This window comes from Centroberyx affinis, unplaced genomic scaffold (assembly GCF_046629955.1).
Source record: "Centroberyx affinis isolate AG114_WGS23_722 - 3 ecotype Tasmania unplaced genomic scaffold, CSIRO-AGI_Caff_v1 ptg002065l_1, whole genome shotgun sequence".
Lineage (NCBI taxonomy): Eukaryota > Metazoa > Chordata > Actinopteri > Beryciformes > Berycidae > Centroberyx > Centroberyx affinis.
In genome coordinates, this window is record NW_027280395.1 from 42,505 (window position 1) to 61,132 (window position 18,628).

The window sequence follows — 18,628 nt, forward strand, 5'->3', positions numbered from 1 at the left end:
GCAGCCAAGTAAACAAAGAAGCAATGCCAAATGGTATCAAATCGGCTGTTATAACTAAAATGTTGCGTGGTAATTGTTCAATCACAGCTATTCAAAACATGTAAATGCAGTGTGTGTGTTATTGTGTTGAAAAATACTTTTTGCTTTTTGTTTTCTGCTTTGGCAATATCCGGATATAGTCTATATCAGTGATTCTCAGCCTTTTTCATATCAAGGACCCCTAATTTAGTCCACATTAGAGCCATGGACTCCCATTTGATGAGATTTTGTCTCTCGGACCCAAATCTGAGAATATTTTTATTGCTAGATATGATTTTGTCCAGAATCCCATGACTATCTGTATTGTAGGTAGAGAAATGTCATTCTCCTACATTCTCTAATTGTGTTAACTTCTTGTAAATTAAATAATGGTGAAGTTTAACAATTCATCAATTTGCTGGGGACCCCCTGGAACCCCCTCAAGGACCCCTGGTGGTCCTCGGGCCCCACGTTGAGAACCACCGGCCTATATCATGCCACTGAAGCTCACTGAATTGAAACAAAATTATGTCTCAAGGTGGTTCCAGGAACATGAGAACAGCTTAACGTTTACTGTAATGTGTCACAGTCACTCTGTCTCCGTATGGGATGTTTGAGGCTTGGATGCACTGCCGGTAAAAATCTGCAGGATCTGTGTGATGCGATCAAGTCAGCATGGACCAAGATCCCTGTAGAACATTTCCAGCACCCTGTTGTATGTATACCTTGAAGAATTCAGGCTGGCTTGGAGGCAAAAAGGAGTCCTACCTGGTAGTAGCTAGGTCTACTCAATAAAGTGGATGCTGAGTGTATGGTTAGTGTTTTCTCTGGGTTTCTGTGGGTTCTCATGGTAACCTTGGGTTTTGTCTGCATGTCTCTGCCATTTCTACTAAGAGCGTTTTGGAGACTTAGTAGTAATTAAGTACTTATTAAATGATTCTAAACATTAAGGCCCATAGGTACATATGTGTGTACATTGTATTTATATTTGTGTAAAAGACCAGATGGCAACCATTTGGATTGAAACCATTTGCAACACAGAAAGAATGAGAGCTCAGTTGTCAGGATTTGAATGTTTTCTTTCTTCTTTTTTTTTGTCTATCCCCTTTGTATTTATTCAGCTAATGTATAAACATGCCAGACAATCCACTGATCAAAGTGGTGGGCTGTAGTTGGATGTTTGTACCACAGTGTGGCGATATTTGCAAACAATCGAGTCTAATTGGCAGGACAGTGGCATATTCTGGATTGCACATTAATTCAAACAAACGTCAGAAGTTCTGAATTTCTGTGAATATCCTTGTAAGGCAACGAAACAGTCTCAGACAGCCTGTATCTAAATTGTGATTATGCATTTGTCCACAAATGGAAGCGCAGTGACAGTCAGGCATTCACTTTCTATTTTTCATTGCTACGGTTTTTTTTTTGTTTTTTTTTTATATGCAGAATAAAGATGTTTTCCTACGTCAGCATCAGCTTGGCGTATCACAGGATGAATACATCCCGAGCCTAGGAAGTTCACGTACCCTCATCAGCATCTTGCCCCCTCCGCTGATGCACCCCCCTCCCTCCCCCTCCGTACCCCAAGGGCTCCGCGAGCGCGCACGCGTGCGAAACTGCGTGGGAATGGCTGTTTGTGTGATCGAGGGGGTTGGGCCGCTAGGAGCGAACGGAGAGCTGCAAGAGTTTGTAATGTCCGCCATGTTGGCCATGGCGTATTGAACCGGGGAGGAACAGCGGAGCCCAGGAAAAAAGAGACCGACAGAGAGCGATCGAGACCCGGGCCTGCCCGGCTCTGTTGGCGCTGCTACAGACCCAAGCCTGCCCTCAATCGATTGGCTGACTCCCAGAGACCGTCACCGATTCATCCATGAGAACTCGAAGCAGACCTGCTGTTATTCTTAGCAGATCGGATAGATTTATGCTGCATCTTATATTATAAAAATGAGTAAATTGTCGTTTCGGGCACGGGCGCTGGACGCTAGTAAGCCTCTACCCGTCTTCCGCTGCGAGGATTTGCCGGACCTGCACGAATATGCCTCTATCAACCGGGCAGTACCGCAAATGCCAACCGGGATGGAAAAGGAGGAGGAATCGGTATGTTTTATTGCTGCTGGACTGGTGGTGGATCACTTTGGCAATGTTTTTCATATTGAGGGGCGCCACTATGTTGCCTGCGCAAGCTTGTGCAAAATGGCCGCCATATCTACTTTGTCGTGCACACGACGGATCTCGATGAATACTAAATATTACGGCTCCGTTGTACCGTCAATGTTATTGTAAGGATGCAGTGGTTTGATATTTGATTCATAAGCCGTGTTGTGTCCATTTGTATCACTTGAAATCGCACCCGAAAGCACAAAGAAATCACGTGACTTGTATCTCTTCCACCATTTTGTTGACTTTCTCTTTGGTAAAGGCGACTGGGGATGGGCCTTGGACGTGGTGTACTTGCCATGAACAGATGCCAGGGGGAGACACTGAGCCCCCAGCATGGTTTGACAGCTAGGTGTTGCGAGTTGACAGCTCCGGGACAGCCATGTGTAGCTGCACACTGGCTGCACTTGGCGTCATCTCTTTGGCGGAGAAGGCAGAAAAGAAAAAAAAAATCCTGCAGATCCTGCCCTCCGTTGAATCATACACGCTCAGCCTTGCACAGTGGCATTAAAGCATGACATGTTTTGGCTTTGCTGTGATAGTGTTAATTTAAGAGGCAGCTGCATGCGTGTCTTCAGCATGACACCTGCAGGGGTTCTTGTACAGCTCAGCGGGTAGAGCATGACAGGTCTATGTACTCAGTGCTGATAAGTGTTATGGATAAAAGCAGCCACCAAATTGCATATATACTGAGAAGCAAAAGCTAGTGACTAATGCAAAAGAGTACAGACTGCAACAAATCCAGGAATGCCTATTTTAGTCTGTGGTTTGTAAACGGTTGTGGGTTGAGTGTGAATTGTGTTTGTTTTTGAAAGGTCTACAAACTTGTGGGATGAGTGCACAATAATCTGCCACACTGCTTCAAGCTGTCATGCTTTAATTGTTGTAGCCTCATTGTCATGAAGCCAGATTTTATATTTTGGTGAAGCGCCTCAGGCTTTTCTGGACCGTCTATACATTTGTAGGAATAGTCATTGAGAGTAATATTGAGTCTGCGTTACTGCTGTGTTTACAAGTCGATTTCTGTTTGGCTAATAATTGCGTAATGTTGACATTGTGCAATGTCTTCTTAGTTTGTTGTTAGACTGACTGAGGATCTTCATATGAATATTATATGTATTTCTTTGTGCTGGTGCGTTTTGGTTTAACTTGCAGGCTGCTGCCTATTTGTTGTTTGTCCTGTGTATAATAGGTCGGGTTATGTTGCTCATATTCAAATCGTGTTTAAATTTAGAAACGATTTGCATTGTGCCTGCAGAAGGATTACACAAAACCAAATAACCATAATTCATTGGAGACAACGTCTTGTCTGGTCAGATATAGCTTGACTATGGTTCACCCTGTATGTTCAGCATGAACCAAATGGTGTCACTCCCAGGGTGGGAAACTTTTTCACCCACTGACCACACTGGTGAATGGATTTCAAAGTACACCTTGCATATTTACTGTTTTTACCTGCCATGTCTGATTTTTAGAATAGAACAGGGTCTCAGTATCAGAGTTGCTGATGGCTGCTTACTTGTCAAAGTGAACGGTTAAGTAGACAGACATACTGGCAGTGGCTATTTTATTAGCTAGTGTAAATTTCCCACCCTGACCCACTGTTGAATTCTCATTAGTCACCTCATCAGAGCATCAGCAGGAGAGCCCCTCTGTGCTGCCGAGACGCCTCAGCAGACACAAACACAAGGAGAGCACAGACGGGACCGTGAAGTCAGCAGAAATCCTCCCTCCCTGCCCCTCTGCCAGCCCTCCCCCACCTACTGTACACACACACACACACACACGCACACAGCAGCATTACATAACAGAGTGACAGAAGAGATAAAGAGGACAGTTTTACTACAGGGCTATGCATGGCTTAGCTCCCTGACCCACATCCTGTCCGGCGACAATGGGCTGAAGCTGCACCAAGCTGGCTGAGTGACCACATGCTGGCCTGTGAATGCTGTCAATAAAGGGATGAATAAACACACACCGCGCTCTCGGTGAGGTTAGCTGGAATTGACAACAGGAAGGAGTACAGCACACTCAATGCTCCAGTTGTGTGGGGTTTTTTTTATATTCATCATTTCAATCTGCCATTGTAATGGTTGCACTGATATTTCAAGAGGTAGAGCTGAAGTCATGTGATCAGATCAGGCAATAACGTCTCCAAATGAAATATGACAAGTGAGAAAAAGGAAAATATACAAGAAGAAAAAAGCAAGATAACTTAAAAAACGTACACTGAAAGACAAAATTGCTGTTATACATCAATCCAGTGGGCATCATAAATACAGAAAATGGTTGAGAAAGATGAAGATGGTCAGATCATATTTTTCTCAATGATTACAGAAAGCATTTCAAATCATATTCAACATTTAAGCCAGTGACACTGAATGTTGTCCCTTGATCAGTTTTGCTAGATCAGTGACCTGCATGGCATGAAAACCACAAATCTGCAATCTGCAAGTAATACGGTTCATCTCCTCATTGTGACAGAGGTAGGCTACATCTTAAGAGCCGCACGATGGGTTTTTGAACTGGTTTCAAGGGTCACAGAACTCATTACGTAGCCAAATGACAACATGAACTTTGAATGTGAGGAACACACCCAGATTGCAGTTGCAGAGTTTTCATGCCAGAGCGGCAGTGTGTTGCATGTTTTGCCTCTCACGTGTCATTTTGGTGTTTTGCGGTAGTTCATCTTGATGACGAAGGGCAAGATTTAATACTAGTTCGAATGTCAGTTGGTGTAGCACGTCAGTCAGGAATCTAGACGTAGCTGTATCTGTTTTTTGTTTTGTTTTAATGCATGCACTGTAATGCTTTCCTGGACTCAAGGTATAGGACTGTATGTCTTGACTTGACTAGGCAGGCCGCCTTGCACAAGACTTCCTCGCCTTCCTCCAGTCGGCATGAGCTGAAACACCTGCTGGAGGCAACACTTTTGTTGCCATGGCAACTTTTATTGGAGTCATCTATTTTTCTAGGGGAACGTTTAATGGAAGGAACGTGTGGTGCTGTGAAAAATAGATTTCCATTTGTCGCCGCTCAATCTGCATCTGTGGCCATGGCGGAAAAAGCAGCACCACTACTGTGAAGTCCAGAGAAGAGTCCCAAAGCTTCCTATGTAGAGAGAATAAGGCGGTGGGGAGGCTCATTTGTGTTTTACAGTGCAACAGCGGTTAAAACTGTCCCCGAGTTTGCAGTTTCTATCCCTGTTGTGTGTCCATTATCAGCTGTGTCCCCTCAAAGTGTCCTTGAAACCCCCTACCTCCTTACTCATTTTAAACATTGATTTAAACCTTTATTTATACAGGGAAATACAATAAGACACATTTTTTCTTTCACTTAGGAGCCCTGTGCACAATCTATAAAACAAAACAGACAACTTAATGTTTCAGCGTGGACAGACAAGACGGAGATAATAGAAATCAGAAGTTACTATAAACGAAACACAAAATTGTAAGTTGCTCTTGATAAAGGTGCCAGCTAAATGCCTAGAATGTAATTGTAAATTGTGTGGGTTAGGCTAGGCTTTTCCAATGACAGACATGCATTGACTTTCCATGTCACCTTTGGATTGTGATTAAAACAGACAGTTGTAAGAGGTCCTAGAATAACCTAGTTTACTGGTTCCCATATGCCATTCACAAAAAGCCCTTTTATCCCCATTCCCCCAATTCCTAAGCAGAGGAAATCCCGGGCTGTGAACCGTGGCTGCGAGTATCACAGCTGTGAAAGATCAGGATATCTTTAGGTCAGGGGCGGCTCAGGGTAGTCTGCTGCAGACTGCCAAACTAACATCCTCCAGAGAAGCGTGCAAATGCGGGTCTGGCCCAGGCCCGGGTCTAATTGGTTCCTTATGCACGTTCCTTACGCAGGTCCCTTAATTGACAGAGCCAAAAGTTCATCAGCATGTCAGGGAGTGTGTGGTTTCCTGTCAGGGCTTGCAGGGGGTGCTTTGAGGTTTTGTGCAACAAGTTACTTGAGAGCACAAACCCCACGTGGTCTTGGTTAAGCATACAGTTCATAAACTTGCTCTTTGTTTTATACTGTCACATCTGATTTGGATGTCATGTCGGCAGTGAACTCCCGTGTAGACCCGTGTCCCGGGATTTCCCAGCCTGTGCGTCAGGGTACAGCGGTTTAAACATGGGAGCAGCAATGCATATAAAATTTCTGGGAGGGTGTAAGGAACGGATATTTTACAGTTAGTCTTTCAGAAGATCTATATAGCTTTTGAATCGTTTTGCAATGAGATTGAATTGAGACACACAAGGCTGTTGCAAGGATTGAACCACTGACCTTTTTCTTACAGAACCGTCTGCTTGAGCCCCCCAAAGCCCCAGTAGATCTATCCACCCTGGTCCACCTTAAGTAGTAGACTGTGTTCTTTGTGTATCCCTTGTAGAGAAAGTTTACAACGCCGGGCTTGTTGATAAGCTTACCAGGGGCAGATGGTTCATCCCTGGACACACGCTGAGTCCTTTCATGCCAGCTCACAGCTCTGAGCTGGTTCTCCTGTTACTCCACGCAGCGCTCCTCATGGCTCTGGATTACACTTGAGGCGGCTCACACCCTAGCCGCTTAAAGCAGAATTCCCACGCAAGTCTTGAAATATCTATGTATAAAATTGAACATTTGTCAGGTATTACAAAATTTGGGAGCCACCAAAACGCATGGGAAAAGATATTAGGCTAAACATTTCAGCTATGGCTTGAAATGACTTGATTGATAGTCATTACCCAGCCACAACTGGCATGCCATATTGAACACTGACCCACATCTCCAAATCCAGTCAAAAAAAAAAAAAGTAGTGGTATTTTGAAATTGACAATGTGTAAAATGTGTAGGAGCCGTGTTGAAAGACTTGTTAACAGCAAGATCGGGTACAGTCATAGTTTGACTGGCTTGGCCATCTGCTGCATCAACCACTGAGAATAGGCCTACATGGGTTGCATATTATAGAACAAGTATGTAATTCGTGATAAACTGTGACCAGATTGGTGTAGGTTAGCTTACTGGGGCTGCTGTGTGTGAAGTGGTAGCCTAAAGTCAGCGAAAACATGTTCATGAATACGCTTAATCAATGATCTGTTATTTATTTAGGCCTACTCTGCTACTGACTGTGTGCAACATCAATCAATGTTATCAAACTAGAAGATTCATTTTGGTGTGGGGAGTCACTCTTGGTGTCTTGGTGGAAAAATGCTATCTTTTAAACTGACCATGCTAAATAGTGTTATGTAAACTTTCTGTGCTTACTGTGTCCGAGAATTAAAAGTTTTGGACTGAAAAACCAACCTGACGGACAGAGTGACTTATGCTAGCTTTATGAAGACCTTTTTGCCGCAGAGTGCATGCTTTAAAACAGAAAAAAGGAGGAACAGAATAAAGCTAAAGAGCAATTAAAAAAAACATCTTGGAGTATGATCTGAAAGGAATTTGAGATACCCGTGCCTAATTGGGAAGCTGCTCATGTGATCATTAATACATTTCTAACTAGCATGAATTCAGGAGGATTTAAGAGGATATGCAGCGCTGGCAGCTCTTGTCCTGTTTTGAAATGTTTTTTTGGTTTTTTGGGGTAATTGCCACCAAATTATGCACTCATTTGAATGTGCAGTCTTTGTAATTCTCTAACACGCTTCAGGCCTAATACTGACCTGTGAAAGAGCTGTTTGCGTTTTTTCTTTTTATTTGTTTTGAGGTGAGATGTTTTCACAAGCCTCTTTGGTTTTTTTATATCACCATTTCAAAGTAGTAATTTTCATCTCCAGCTTTTTAGTGGTGTGTGTGTGTGTTTTTTTCCATCATATTTTATCACTTTTGTTTCACTTCTGTGTCTTATCATTTTGCTAATAAACTAAACTGCTTGGCTAATGAGAATTTGGGATTGTTATGTGATCTGTCCCAAATATGAAATACCATTTTCCTTATTGTACTGAGCCTCAGGCTTGTGTGGATTGACCTCAGGGCCTTGTGCTACTAGCCACATAAATTAACCCAGAATTACTGTTTAGTCCTGCACCTCTAAGGATTTGACTGAATTAGCACTTGGAACAGAGTCATGAGAGTGTTTTATATTTTATGGTTTGTTGTAGGCTATGCTATGGTTTCAAAAATTCAGTGTTTTGCTCAGTAAGTTGGGATTGATATCAGGGTGGTGGTTTGGACAGCTTCAGTAATATGTAGACGCATAACTGGTGCAACAAATATGCATGCACTTATTCTGTGGCTAATGCTCTAGTCTAGACAGAGATGTGTGGTTACTAGCCCACTCTACAAGAGACAGGGTTCATGTGCACGTCTATAAACATATGGAAAATTAATTGAATAATATGGCTGTTTGGTCTGATGGGTCAGAAGTCTGTTTATTTCATGAAGAATTAGCAGCATTTTTTCACAAACTTGGAATGAACCTTATCTTCATTCCATATACACGACCACTTTTTTTTGATGTTGTAGAGGCACTGTCATGTCACATATTAGTAATACTGTGATATTTGTTGAAGTACAGCTTTAATCTAGGGGTTGATATAACCCGATGTTCACTTTTCCTTGCCAATATAAGCATATCTCCTCTTACCCTAGAAGAGTAACTAGATTTGTACAACCAAAACAAGGAAACGAGGGCTGGAAAAGGGGGGAAAAAAGATGAGATATCTCTGCCGAAATCCTTGCAATCTATTCTCAACGGTTGTTTCCTCCTCTCTTCCAGGAGCACCATCTCCAGCGGGCCATCTCGGCACAGCAGGTATATGGCGAGAAGCGGGACAACATGGTCATCCCCGTCCCCGAGGCGGAGAGCAACATCGCGTACTACGAGTCCCTCTACCCCGGGGACTTCAAGATGCCAAAGCAGCTTATTCACATACAGCGTGAGTAGCAGCCGGTCGCGCCAGGATTATCCTCGTAGCTGTGTTATTGGTCTGTGTGCACGTGGTTTTGTTGTTGTTGTTTTTTGGATGCACCGGGCGTGTCTGTGTGGGTTTCAGGGTTTTTAGGCTGCTGCCTGCTGCTTAAGAGAGATGTGCTTGTTTGGGTTTTAATACCCAAGACAGTAGAGCGCACAGACTAAGTGCACGTGTGTGTGTGTGAGAGAAAGTGAGGCAAGTGTAAGTGATTGTGGCAGCTCCTGGGGTGCCTGATAGTAGCTGTGTGATCCCGGAGGTTTCCTGCTGTCTGAAAGCGTTTGAGCAAACTCAATGGGTGATACAGATTGGAGGGGGGGTTTACTGGTGAGAGTAGGAGAAAGAAGGGAGAGTAGAGGCACTCTATTTGGATGAGTAAACTATACACCTAAGGGACGACCCTCGCAGACATTTTCACCAAAACGCTGCAGCCTGTCTGCTCCTGCTCCCCAAGGGTTTAAATGTGGAGCAAGCAGAGAGAGAGAAAGCCGCAGTCCTTTTGCCCAAATGCTTCAGGGTTTGGCAGGTTAATGTGTTGATTATACTGAGGCTCTGATCGTGACAGGGCAGGAAACAACCTCTTTTCATCCACTGGTCACAGTCCATGAGGGATTACAAAAGATACCCGCCACTTTTCACTACTTTACCAGCCTAATGTGTTTTTTTTTTGTTGTCTGGGAAAAGAATCTCCAGGCAGTAGCTGGTTACTTGCCAGAGTGACTGGTAGGGTAGAAAACCTTGGCTACAGACAAAATTTATGAGCAATTGGCTGGGCGAGTTCCCACCCTGGATACTGGTATCTGCCCTAAAGCGCTGGTATTTTGTGTTATTGAAGGCACAGAACCAAGTACAAGCACAATGTCATGATAATAAAATGCTGTATTTATTTCATGGGAAATAGGCTACAGAGTAAAGAAGGTAGGCAGTAATTGTGATTGTAAGCGTGTAGTTTAGAAAAGAAAGCATAGCCTATATGTTAAATGTGCTTGCTGTCTGAAGACCTCGGGGATCAGGTTTTGATACCTAAGGTTCATTGTCTTTCCTTGAAATTTGACTGGCACAATGTAAAATTGGCTCTACATAATGAAGTGTCAAGTTTTACGAGTGCATCCTGACATGGGCCTGTATCCACAAGGCTGTATTTCACTTTGGGAGATCACGTTAACTTTTGTAGCACACATACGTCTGAATGAACAGCATTGGATCTTTGGTCATTGTGGTCATCACTGATATTATGTGGGTGGTAGGGCTTAAATGTTTTTGGTACACGTAACACCAGGCCAAAACATTTCATACATCATAATGAGTAGAGACAACATGAGACTTTACCTACTTTGCCTGAAAGGCGGCTGTTCTGAACACTCACACACAAGCTTACAGCACACAGCACTTCCTCCAAAACTGTATGGTAACTGATGGTAACTAAATTGGCACAACTGCACATACTTCAGAAAATAGCCTATGTTCAGCTGCCTGCAGCCCAATTCTGAACTATTTGTGCTATTTTTGATTACTGAACAACAAGTCTGGCAAAGCAGAATATCAAGCCTATTGTGCAGAGTACTAGGCAGGCTGAGTCACCCCCGCACAGCTTTTTATGTATACGTTCCTATTGGTGTGTCTTGCTGACACCATACCGTTTATGGCTGATTACACAGCCGCATGGATTTTAGTGTAGTCATGCTGTATAAGAAAAATATGAATGCAACATGTAAAGTTTTTGTCCCATTCATTTGCCATGAAAAGCTTATTTATCTAAATCTTGTGCACAACTTTGTTTACATCCCTGTTGGTGTACATTTCTCTTTTGCCCAGAATTTCTCTCAAATGATTTTCTTATATTATGAACTGTAACCAAGTACAATGTTAAATTGTTGCATGTTGCATTTATATTTTTGTTCAGTGTATATCCCTTTATCACAAGCATGTCTCAACATACATCACTATATACCATACTACATCATATACTTCATCATATAGGCTACATACTACATCACTACATGTTCTTTCTGCGCACACACAGGATTGCAAAACCATCAATTAGTATTCATTCAGTTCTGTTCATCTTTTTATGGTAGTAAAACATGTGTCTTGCCTGTAAAAGTTTCCCCAAAACATCACAGTTCCTCAGTATTTCACATTCATGTCTGAAACTGTGAATCAGAGAATCTGTTTCATGTCTGAGTAACAGCAGTAAGATGTAAGGCGCCAGTATCCCCAGTGATGTCATTTACTTGCTTTCATTTTGACAACATAGTCTGAAATCTATACTCTGAACCGACATTAACCATGTTGATAAGATTTTTTGTGTGTCCAACCCAAACACCAGTAGTAACTATAGATTTCCTGGGTAGTTGATCTTTGAGGTTGACTGTTCATGAATTCATTAAGTTAGTGAGTACGTGGTGTAAAAAAAAAAAGCTTAGATGTTCTCCCAAAGTGAAATATCTCTTTAATTATATGATACTAGGAGCATCCTGATTACTCATTCATCAAATTCATGAGCACAGCACAGCCTGTCCTAGTCATGTTTTTAGAAGTGGTGTTATGTTTAGTTCAGGCAATCCTGTTCCTGACGATGCCTTTTGAATTTATGCCGGCTGGGCCTAAGTCTCCAGTAACCAATTCTTCTCCATCTCGCAGCTTTCAGTTTGGATACAGAGCAGCCAGACTACGACCTAGATTCGGAGGATGAGACGTTTGTGAATAAGCTGAAGAAGAAAATGGAAATCACCGCCCTGCAGTTTGAGGAGATGATAGACCGACTGGAGAAAGGCAGTGGACAGCAGGTACTTGTCACCTTGGCACCAGAAGATAAAGCAGAGCATTTAATTTTTGTCTAGTTAATGCATCTCTAGAGGTGCTCTTATGAAGTGGCTGAAACATGAAAAAAAAAACATGGTCTCTCTCTATTTTGTATCATGTCTCTGTCATACCTGGGATGCAAGAATATTTGTCACATCTACTGTCAGTGTGCTGTGGCTCTAAGCATATTATTGGTTTCTTGTAATGTTGCTGATAGTGTTCATATTCTCTCATTATAAGTTGCTTTAGACAAGAGCATCAGCTAAATTTCTGAAACGTCAACATCAGCCTATATAGTTTTGCGCTGACTTGGTCTTCCCCATGTTGCTCCGCAGCTCGTCAGCCTCCAGGAGGCTAAGCTGCTGTTGAAGGAGGATGACGAGCTGATCAAGGAGGTCTTCGACTACTGGAGCCGCAAAAGGAAAATCTGCAAGGGCGGCTGCCTCATCCCCAACGTCAAGCAGGAGAAGAGGGATGGCTCCAGCACCAGCGACCCCTACGTGGCCTTCCGCCGACGGACGGAGAAGATGCAGACCAGGAAGGTATGAGTCTGCAACCAAGACCACATCAAGGAGAATGGGGTGGCAGCAGTCATCTCACCTGTGGTTTGCAAAGCAGGGCTGCAGTGTGACCTAGTGGTTAGAGAAACTGTTCTTTAACTGGAAGGGCCGAGGTTTGATCCCCCATTGTGTCCTTGGGCAAGACACTGAATCCCTACCAGCACCTAGGCCTCTGCTCTTTGGCCGACCCTGACCTCTGACCTCTTTGTGGAAGGATGCAGGCGAAAAGATGAATGCCCTTTGGGATCAATAGTACAACAACGATTGCCATCTATACAATTGCAAATTAGTTCAGTCAGGGTTATAGCATACTTTATGTAGTAATGCTTCACATAAGGTCAGGACTTCTGATATCGGTGTAACAATGTCTTTTATATATAATATGGGCTTGTGGGTAGTGCTCACACCCTATCCGGGTCGGGAATATATGAAAAGTCATGGGAAATTATTTCGAAATTCCTCAGTATGAAAGTAGAGAAATACACACAAAATCCTGAGAATGATAGGGCAAAAGTCTGGAAATCAACAAATATATTGCAAATTGTTTGTCCCTGAGTGACTGTCTGCACCACTACATAGGCTAGTAGTAATATCATTAGCCCATAATCAAAAGTATGAAACCACACAATGAAGGTAGCGATTAAACGTTTAAAAAATTGAGTTCTGGAGGAAAAGTAAGGAATATGAAAATGACAAATGTACAGGAACCCTTAGGACTTTGCATGTCTGACGCATCTCCGTTCCATTTTGCAGAACCGAAAGAATGACGAGGCGTCGTATGAGAAGATGCTGAAGCTGCGCCGGGACCTGAGCCGAGCCGTCACCATCCTGGAGATGATCAAGAGGAGGGAGAAGAGCAAGAGGGAGCTGCTGCACCTCACACTGGAGATTGTGGAGAAGAGGTAAGAAAGACTCCAGCGTGTGAAATTTAACAGCAGTCAACATTGAAATGCTGGGTGAGTGCTTGGCAGTGTTTGGTCAAGGTTGTCTGTGCTACCAGCCACCTTGGAGCTTCTGTTTGGTTTTGAAAACCTAATTGGCTGGCTGGTTAATAGTAAAATTACCTTTTGGGATTTAGCATTTAGATTACTCCAGGATGTTTTTGTGTTCTTTCAGTCATTCTTGGGGATTTTGAATGCAACAGTTTGGTTTGGGTAATGTATGCCTCGTTGCCTGTTAAGATTTTGCTTAGATTTGCAAGAACATTTCTTTTTGTTATGATATTGTTATGAAACCGTGGCCTCGTTCTGTCCATCCAGGAGTGGTTTGGGAATGGTTTTTGATTACGGTGGTCTTGGGTAAATATGTTAAAATATGGCTAGACTGCAAATGATTCGTCCCCGCAAGTTGAGAAGTTGACAGTGTCAGGCTCTTGCCGCGGCTGGTGTTTTGGATTAGCTTATGTGGCTAACCTACATGTTTGATTAAGGCTTGTGTTTACTTGTCAAGTCTAAAACCCCAAGTAGAGGCCATGGGGACATTTGTCTGCATGATGGGTAGTATAAAAAAGAATCATGTATTTTTTATGGAGTCAGGCTCCGCTGCGTGTGTTAATTGGGGGCATCACTCTGTACACCGTTTTGCATGCATTATCAATCTAGAGTTCACCCTATTTGTGCAGTGATGTCAAGAGGAAAGAGCTCATAGACTTCTCAGTGCTGGCAGCAAACTCTTTCTCAGCCTGTAAGCAGTACACCAGGCAGTATGTTTATACTATTTTGTGTTTTTAAAAAAATCTCTCTTTCAAGCTCCACTTTGAATTGTTCCGTTTCCCCAGTGGGGCCCTTGCGATCCATCTAAACATGACATCCGAATGGAATGAATTTCCTCTGAAAGTAGCTGTCAGCGTGAGCTTAAATTGGACCCCTCTCCTTGAAGTGCTTTTGATTTGTAGTGACATTTCAATTTCCTCCTGTTATCCTGGCCTGGTTTCTGCCTGCGCATCACCACCAGTTTTCACTCCCAGATTGGACTGCTCTATTCTGGATAGATAGCTTCTGTGGTCCACTTCATGATGATATGCAGTAGCAGAGAGACCCAGGTGTACTGCATGATGTGTATAGTCTGCTGTCGTATGTTTTGCACTGAGTATGACATTCTATTGTCCTTTATACAAGGGCTGAACGATGTTGACAAATAACCATGTTGCGATTATTTTGTTGAATTGTGCGATAAACATGGCAATGCAAGTATTTTTTTTATTTATAGGCCAAAAATTGGGCTCATACTTGGATTTAAGTTTTTGTTTGTTCTTTTGGTAGTAGTTGTAGAGCAGTGTAGTGCAGACCTACCATTATAGCATGTGTGCCTTGATGTACTCATATTACTATCTTGGCTGTAAATATGTCCCTGCACCGATGCTAACAACACCATGATTTATAACCAGAAATTTCCCTAAAGCGTCTCCAATGCTGCAGCCGATTTCTAAATATGCCTCTTGCTCACTCTTTCTCCTCTGCTTCTATCTCTGTCCCTCTATCCGTCAGGAATGTGATGCCAGACTTTGGCAGTGAGGTGATGGCGGAGGCACTGGCGCAGCGGGCTCTGGTGAAGCCTGTCTACACCATCCCCATCATTCCCCTGTCTAGCAGTAACCAGTACAGACACCAGGACCATTTGGACGTGAAGGACTACAAGAAAGTAAGGCCATACACATCCACAGTGTACTTGCTTCTTGCTAAGGTCTGGAATACTGTGGAAATTGATTGGGATCCTTTCCAGACCTTGACAAGTGTGGGCGTTGCACAAAAAGTCTGCAAAAATATGGGGAAATATAGTCGTTTAGTCTTGATGTACATGACAACACATTTAATGTAGCTGCACACTTCACAGTCGTTTCACACACTGTGATATTGATTGATGTGAAGAGTGATCTTCAGCTGTAGAGTGCAGTATACATTATATTGAACACTGACCCAATTTAAATCTAGTCAATTCTAGTCTTGAGAAGGTGCAAAATCTTTAATGAAAACTTGGTATGAACTATTGAAAATCAATACCATAGCATGAGTACCATACTGATTTTTGTTATCAATATCTAGTTTGAAGGTCTCAAAAGGAATCAGATGTTATTGTAAAGCTTCAATATTATGTATTCTCACAATGCAAAGGTAGTTTTTTTTATGGAAATACATGGTTTTATTCTATTTATAAAACAAAATGGCATGTACAAATACACAGAAAATAATTATATCATAATAAAATGTATTTTTATTTTACAAAGAAACGTAAGTATTGAATTAGAGGTATCAGAAGAAGTATTTAGTAAATTCCGAATATACTCAGCCCTAATATGAATCATTAATACAGTATATGGAAATACTAGGCACCTGGATGGCCCTCAGCTAGGAGAGTGACAGCTTGGCATCACTTGACTCACGGCTGGTAATCAGAGTTATGTCATTAAGGGGGTTGGGTAGTCGTTCTAGTTGCTGACTCCTTCGAACCCTCAGCGTTTCATTTTGAACCGAGGTGCCATATGCTTCAATAATGCAGCGCTTCATTAAGCAGCGCTGTCGTGAACTCCCGTGTCACCACCTCCCATTATAACTTCATTAGCTCCAGTGTCCTCCTTCCCTCCACCCATCCTGCAGCAAGGAAACTATCCCCCCCCTTTATTTCCTCTCCTCCTTGCTCTCTACCAGCTGGTTGACTCTTCCCTATTGTTTATAGACCCTCATTTTTGGTGTAACTCTACCCCCTCCTCCCCTATAGCTCTCATCCCCTCCATTGATTTGACACACCACTTCTTCACAGTGGAGTCCCTGCTTCTCTGTGGCTTTCCTCCCCCCTGGGCTAAAGGACTGAATAGGAGTTGACTAATCCCAGCAGAGTTGGAGTGTGTTCAGTCAGAGAGGGGTCGACCCACTGGGGAGGTGGGGAGGTGGGGATGGGGGGGGGGGGGGGGTAGCGGTGGGGGTGGGTTGGGGGGGTGGCGGCCATCTGGCTCGGCAGCGGCATCTGGCACGTGCTGCCATCTGCATATCAATGCCGCTTTACTCACTGTTGTTTCCACACACACCCTGACCCGTGCGTAGACCCAAACACCAGACTAATAGACATGCTTTGCATCTTAAAATACCTTTTTGATGGTGCAGACTGCAGTATAAACACTTTCTCCCTGTTCCTCTCCCCTCCTCCCTCCCTCCCTCCCAGCCGGAGAAGACGGAAGTGGTCCGAACCAAAAGGAAATATGAAAAGAAACCCAAGATCCCCCCTCTGTCGGCGCCTCAACATTCAGGGCCCTCGGTGTTCAATCCCAAGGACCTCAACCAGTACGACTTCCCCAGCTCGGACGAAGAGCCCTTCTCTCAGGTAAACATGACACTGTTTCACCATCACCGAATGAGAATTAGTTTACGTTTCGGTATGTTTTTGTGACGTGGTTTTAAAACATTTCTACACTGGCCACTAATGTTAAAAATGCATCAGCAAATCACTAAGGATTAAAGCTACAATCAATTAGCCAGATTTTGTCATGCGTTTTGTGATTACAGTGATTGCTGCAGCTAACCACTGTTTATCACATTCAGGGTGGGAAATTAACACAAGCCACCAGACAAATGTTGGCAAACTTTGACTGTGGCTGTTTTGGCTGTTTGCGTCTATTCTAGCCACCAAACCCTTTGCCAAGTAACCAGCTGTTGTGCAGAGGTTGTATTCTAAAAATTACATTTGGCTAGTACAGTAGTTAGAGTGGCTGGTGAATCTTGGAATCCATCACAGACTGTGGCAGGTGGATAAAGGGTAAAGTTTCCTGTCCAGATCTCTCCGTTCACTTCTGTCGTTTTTGTTTTTATTGTGCAGATCCATTCAGGTTCCTCGGAGGCAGAGGAGGAGAATGACCCAGATGGCTGCTATGCGTTCAGGAGGAAGGCCGGCTGTCAGTACTACGCTGTGAGTGCCCTCCTGTGACTCTCCCATGCTTCTATTTATAGAGCCGACAGCAGGCCGGCCGGTCTGGCTGCCCTAGCCGTTACTCTTCCACACTCTGCTGGTCAGATCAATGCAATAACGGAGACTCCCCTTCTCTCTCCTCATTTCCTTCCCCGCTCTCAATTTCAATTTCTGGTATCTTCCTCATTTTCTCCCGCTCTTCCTCTGCCCCTCCCTCCTCCTTTTTTTTTTTGCCTTTCACTCATCTCTCCTCCTCCTCCTCCATCTCTTTTGCAATTCGTCCTTCCATCCCCTCAGTCTCGCCCGGACCAGAGTGGCAACTGGCCCTGGGTGAGCCCGTCAGAGGGCGGGCTGGGCGACCCACGCTTCCGCTACTGTCTGACCTCGCTGAACATGCCGCGGCGCTGCGTTGGCTTGGCACGGCGCCGCGTGGGCAGAGGGGGCAGGTGAGTTCACACCGGCTCTTCTTGTTCCGTGGCATAAACTCATTCGTTCCCCCCGGTACTGGCTGAGACTTGAGGGGTGATGTCAGGATTCCTGTGCAGGTCTCGGGGGAAAAAAATTAACTGGATGATTTCCAGGTCTCGAAAAGTAGGCCCAAAAAGGTTTTTTAAGAATATCAAAAGTGTAGACACATGACTATGCACTTTGTGTAGCTGTAGACTTTCTTTCTTTTCACATTTTGTGTCCTATAGCATGATATGGGCGTCATATTGCCCAGCTATTATCTGTATATCATATTAAACACCAAATCTGCAAATTTAGTCAGGAAAACTAAAGTCTGAGAAAATGTAGAAATTTGAAATGGAATGTATGTAGGAACCACTCATATCCACTGAGCAGGGGAAACCCAGCCAAATCCTAGTAAAAGTTGGCTGTGGCTGGTAAGATTGTCTACCCTACCAGCTATCATCTAGAGGTCCCATCCTGTTATAAAAGATGAAGTTGGCTGGTAAAATGGTGAAAGTGATTTTGGGATTTGCCCGCCACTGTGGCCTGCAGACAAGTTAGAAAATGTAGTTTCCACTGAGATTAGAACAGCAATGTGCACTGCGCCTTTGTCTGATATATCATCAGTAATTACACTGAAGATTGAATAAAGCGCTCTCTGACTGGAGGAGTTGGCCAGCGGCTGCCTCAGTGCCAGGTGTAGTCGAGGAGATTAACTGGGTCAGGCGGTGTCGGTTTCACAGACACACATGAGATTAGAAATGTTCTTTTTCTGTGTTTGGAATCAACTTATCTGCCGCCCTGAGGGAGATTTGTAAATGGTATAGCCCAGTATTACAA

General features: G+C 43.6%; 1 protein-coding gene across 3 annotated transcripts in view; it reads left to right on the forward strand.

Annotated features, from left to right (window-relative positions):
* The window catches only part of LOC139654243 (enhancer of polycomb homolog 1-like), a 32,153-nt gene that overhangs the window by 3,721 nt on the left and 9,804 nt on the right, over window positions 1-18,628 (forward strand). For 2 of the 3 annotated variants that reach the window (XM_071531323.1, XM_071531325.1), the window contains exons 1-9: window positions 1,674-2,115; window positions 8,885-9,044; window positions 11,721-11,866; window positions 12,218-12,424; window positions 13,196-13,344; window positions 14,929-15,082; window positions 16,598-16,756; window positions 17,249-17,338; window positions 17,636-17,784. In XM_071531323.1, coding sequence (XP_071387424.1) covers window positions 1,963-2,115; window positions 8,885-9,044; window positions 11,721-11,866; window positions 12,218-12,424; window positions 13,196-13,344; window positions 14,929-15,082; window positions 16,598-16,756; window positions 17,249-17,338; window positions 17,636-17,784 — 1,367 coding nt within the window. In that variant the 5' untranslated portion in view covers window positions 1,674-1,962. Of the gene's footprint in view, window positions 1-1,673; window positions 2,116-8,884; window positions 9,045-11,720; window positions 11,867-12,217; window positions 12,425-13,195; window positions 13,345-14,928; window positions 15,083-16,597; window positions 16,757-17,248; window positions 17,339-17,635; window positions 17,785-18,628 lie in introns of those variants that run through there. The other variant, XM_071531324.1, reaches the window with a different exon arrangement.